The sequence below is a fragment of the Antrostomus carolinensis genome, unplaced genomic scaffold (genome assembly GCF_000700745.2).
Source record: "Antrostomus carolinensis isolate BGI_N321 unplaced genomic scaffold, ASM70074v2 scaffold30057, whole genome shotgun sequence".
NCBI classification, from domain to species: domain Eukaryota; kingdom Metazoa; phylum Chordata; class Aves; order Caprimulgiformes; family Caprimulgidae; genus Antrostomus; species Antrostomus carolinensis.
In genome coordinates, this window is record NW_010327116.1 from 10011 (window position 1) to 13308 (window position 3298).

The 3298-nt window shown below is 63.8% G+C and overlaps 1 protein-coding gene across 1 annotated transcript in view; it reads left to right on the forward strand.

Moving 5' to 3' along the window:
• The window catches only part of SNED1 (sushi, nidogen and EGF like domains 1), a gene marked incomplete at both ends in the record, with an annotated part of 14049 nt that overhangs the window by 7136 nt on the left and 3615 nt on the right, over window positions 1-3298 (forward strand). The window contains 8 exons of the mRNA XM_029085921.1: window positions 199-315; window positions 401-517; window positions 769-882; window positions 964-1137; window positions 1318-1431; window positions 2317-2430; window positions 2842-2955; window positions 3036-3149. Of these exons, the coding sequence (XP_028941754.1) occupies window positions 199-315; window positions 401-517; window positions 769-882; window positions 964-1137; window positions 1318-1431; window positions 2317-2430; window positions 2842-2955; window positions 3036-3149 (978 nt within the window). The remainder of the gene's footprint in view (window positions 1-198; window positions 316-400; window positions 518-768; window positions 883-963; window positions 1138-1317; window positions 1432-2316; window positions 2431-2841; window positions 2956-3035; window positions 3150-3298) is intronic.

Here is a 3298-nt window from a genome sequence, read left to right on the forward strand (position 1 = left end):
CCCAGGGCCCCCCCCCAAGCCCCTGGCACGCATTGGCACGGGTGTTATTTTACGGTGTTGACGAGCCCAGGGCTGTGAGGCCCAGGCGTGCTCGGCTTTCCTGCAGCGAGGGGTTTGGTGGGGTGCTAGCAGAAGGCGGTGGCTCTCGGGGTGCCAGCAGCAATGGGTGACCCCCTGCTCTTGGCCCTCTCTCTGCAGCCAAACCACGGCTCTGCAGCACAGGGCCCTGTCGCAACGGGGGCACCTGCAGGGAGGCGGATGGCGAGTACCACTGCACCTGCCCTTACCGCTTCACCGGCAAGCACTGCGAGATCGGTACGGCCCCCTGGCCCCCACCTGGGGAGGAGAGGCGGCAGTTGGACTGCTCACTGCTCAGCTCCCGCCTGCCCTCTGCCCCCAGGTAAGCCAGACCCCTGCGCCTCGGGGCCGTGCCAGAACGGGGGCACCTGCTTCCACTACATCGGCAAGTACAAGTGCGACTGTCCCCTGGGCTATGCTGGCCGGCACTGCGAGATTGGTAGGTGTGAGCTGGGTGTGCCAGTGCCAGGGGCTGCCTGGGGAGGTGATGGGGCTGCTAGTGGAGCTGACAGCCGTGGCAGCGGCAAGCGAGCCTCACTGCTTGCTTTGAACCCCCTTCCCTGATTTGAAGTGCTTTAACTCTTCCTTGCACCTTGCCAGGAGGCCAGGCAGCACTGCCAGAGGGGGAAAGGCTCTGGTTCCTGGGCTCTGTCAGCTCCGCAGCCGTCACTCTTTGTTCCGCTCTTCTAGTGCCCTCTCCGTGCATCCTCAGCCCCTGTGAGAACGGCGCGACCTGTGAGGACCTTGATGGGGGCTATGCCTGCACATGCCCCGCAGGCTATGTCGGGAAGCACTGCCAGTCTGGTAAGGGCCTTGCACTGCCCCTGCCAGCCGGGGGCTCAGGGTGCCTCTGCGGGTCTCGCTCACCCCCCTGTCTTTCCCCAGAGGTTGACTGTGGCGTCCCCAGCGAGGTGAAGCATGCCCAGGCCTCTTTCAATTCCACCAAGGTGGGCTCGCTGGCTGAATACCAGTGTGAGCTGGGCTACACCCTCAGTCAGCACAACCACCCCCGCATCTGCCGCTTGCCGGGTGTCTGGAGTGACCCCCCTGAGTGTGATGGTGAGGAGAGCCAGGGAGCAGCCGAGCCTGGGGCACTGTCCCAGTGGGCTGTGGTCACAGCCATGGCTTGGTGACCCCCGGACGTGCTCCAGTCCTCCCCTGCCCGTGTTCCCAGACAGAGCCCCCCTGTGTGGTGCTCACGTCTCTCGCCTTGTCTCTCCCTTGCCCACATTCTTGCAGAGATCAACGAGTGCCAGTCCCAGCCCTGCCTGAATGGTGGCCGGTGCAAGGACCGTGTCGCTGAGTTCCTGTGCCTGTGTGAGCCGGGTTACACCGGCCACCGCTGTGAGTCAGGTAAGAGACAGTGCCGGGTATGCTGCAGGGCTGCCACACACAGCTACAGCAAACTCTCCCTCGCCCCCCACCCCTGGGGAATGACAGTGGGCGCAAAGGCCACAGCCAGGAGCTGGGCAGCTTGTGGTTGTGTGCACTGGCTTAGGTCACCTGCCCGGGCAACCGGATCAGCCTGCGGCGAGGGCTCCTTTCCTGGAGGAGCTGTGGGATGTGCCAACAGGGAGACACTGCTCCTGGTCAGGCAGAGGAGCAGGCAGAACAGCAGGGGCACGTGTGTCCCCTTTGCTAATGGACACTGTGTGGGCATCACCATCACTGTGGAGGCAGTGACTTCTCCTGATGTCTGTTAAACCTGTGCAGAGAAGCCTCTGATCTCAGGATCTGGGTGGAAAGTGGCCCACGTGACTCCAAAGTTACTGGCCAAGAGGAGGTGGGAAAGGCAACTTGAGGTTGTGTTTTTGGCCGTGATGTGCTCCTGGGTTTGTACATGGTTGTGTTGTGTGCGGGCACTGGTTTATGGGCGGCACCGGGGCTGGTGGAACTCTGGCAGGCGGCTGTAGCCTGGCTCCCCAGGGCTGATAGAGGACAGTGGTTGAAGGTGGGATGCCTGCCGGGGCTTAGAGAAAGGGATGTGCTGCAGGCACCTGGGGACAGCTGGCCCACACTGCCAGGTGTCCTTGCAGGCATGTCCCCATGCCCAGCTGCCACTGCAGCCCCTGCATAGGGGCAGTGGGCTCCCAGTAGCCTCTGGAGCTAAGCTGTTTCTGGCTGGTGGGCTTGGAGGGAGGAGGATCTGCATCCTGTGAGAGAAATGCTGCCTCTCCGAGCCTACTGTCCACCCTGGCACGGTGCTGAGCCAGCGCCTCTCCTCCCACTGGTCCCCAGATGTCGACGAGTGCCAGTCAGATCCTTGCAAGAATGGTGGGACCTGCCGGGACCTCCCTGGGTCCTTCGCTTGCTACTGTCCTGAGCGCTTTATGGGGATGCAGTGCGAGACAGGTAGGGATTTGCCCTTCCCGGGGTGGCGGGAGGCTGGACTGTGGGCACCAGGATGTGGCCAGGACCAGCACTGAGCTAGGTGTCTGGTTGCCACCTTGGACACCTTGACCACAAGCCATCACCCTGGGCACTAGTTGCCTGTCGTGCCTCCTTGCCTGTGATTCTGGGGACAGAGCTGAAAGTGCTCCGGTGGGAAGAGAGCAAGGACCAAGGTGTCTGCTGGTGACGGATTCCGTTTCGAAGGCATCCAGCCCTTGCCAGGGGATGCGGCTGCTGTGGTGCTTGGGTGGGATTCTGGGTCCAGACCGGCTGTGCCGAGTCCAGGGGGTTGTCACTGTCACTTGCCTGTGGGAGCTGGCTGCCGGTGTGCCTGGGGGCCCCTGCTCACCACCAGCCTCCTCCCACCTCTAGAAGTGGACGTCTGCAAGTCGAGCCCTTGCCGAAATGGAGGGGAGTGCGAGGGCTACGGGGGCTCCTACCTCTGCGTGTGCCCAGAGGGTTTCTTTGGCTACCACTGCGAGACAGGTGAGGTGGGCAGGGTGGCCTGGCATGGGGTGGCTGCGTGGCCAGCTGGCACCACTGACGCTGCTGGGCCCGGTGCCTCTCCGGCCCCCCCGTCTTCCCCAGCCCCTGGGGGAGCAGAGGCTACTGCCTGCCCAGCAACGGCACCCACAGCTGCACCTGCAAAGTCAGCTACACAGGCAAGAGCTGCGAAAAAGGTAAAGGCCCTCAGCAATGGCACCAGGATGTGGCGCGGGGCTTGACACCGGCCCGGCGGTGGCCACCACCCGCGAGGGGCTCAGCGCTGTCCAGGACCAGCAGCTCTCCTTGAGGCGGACAGGGCTCGGGGCTCCCCCGGCGGCGCAGA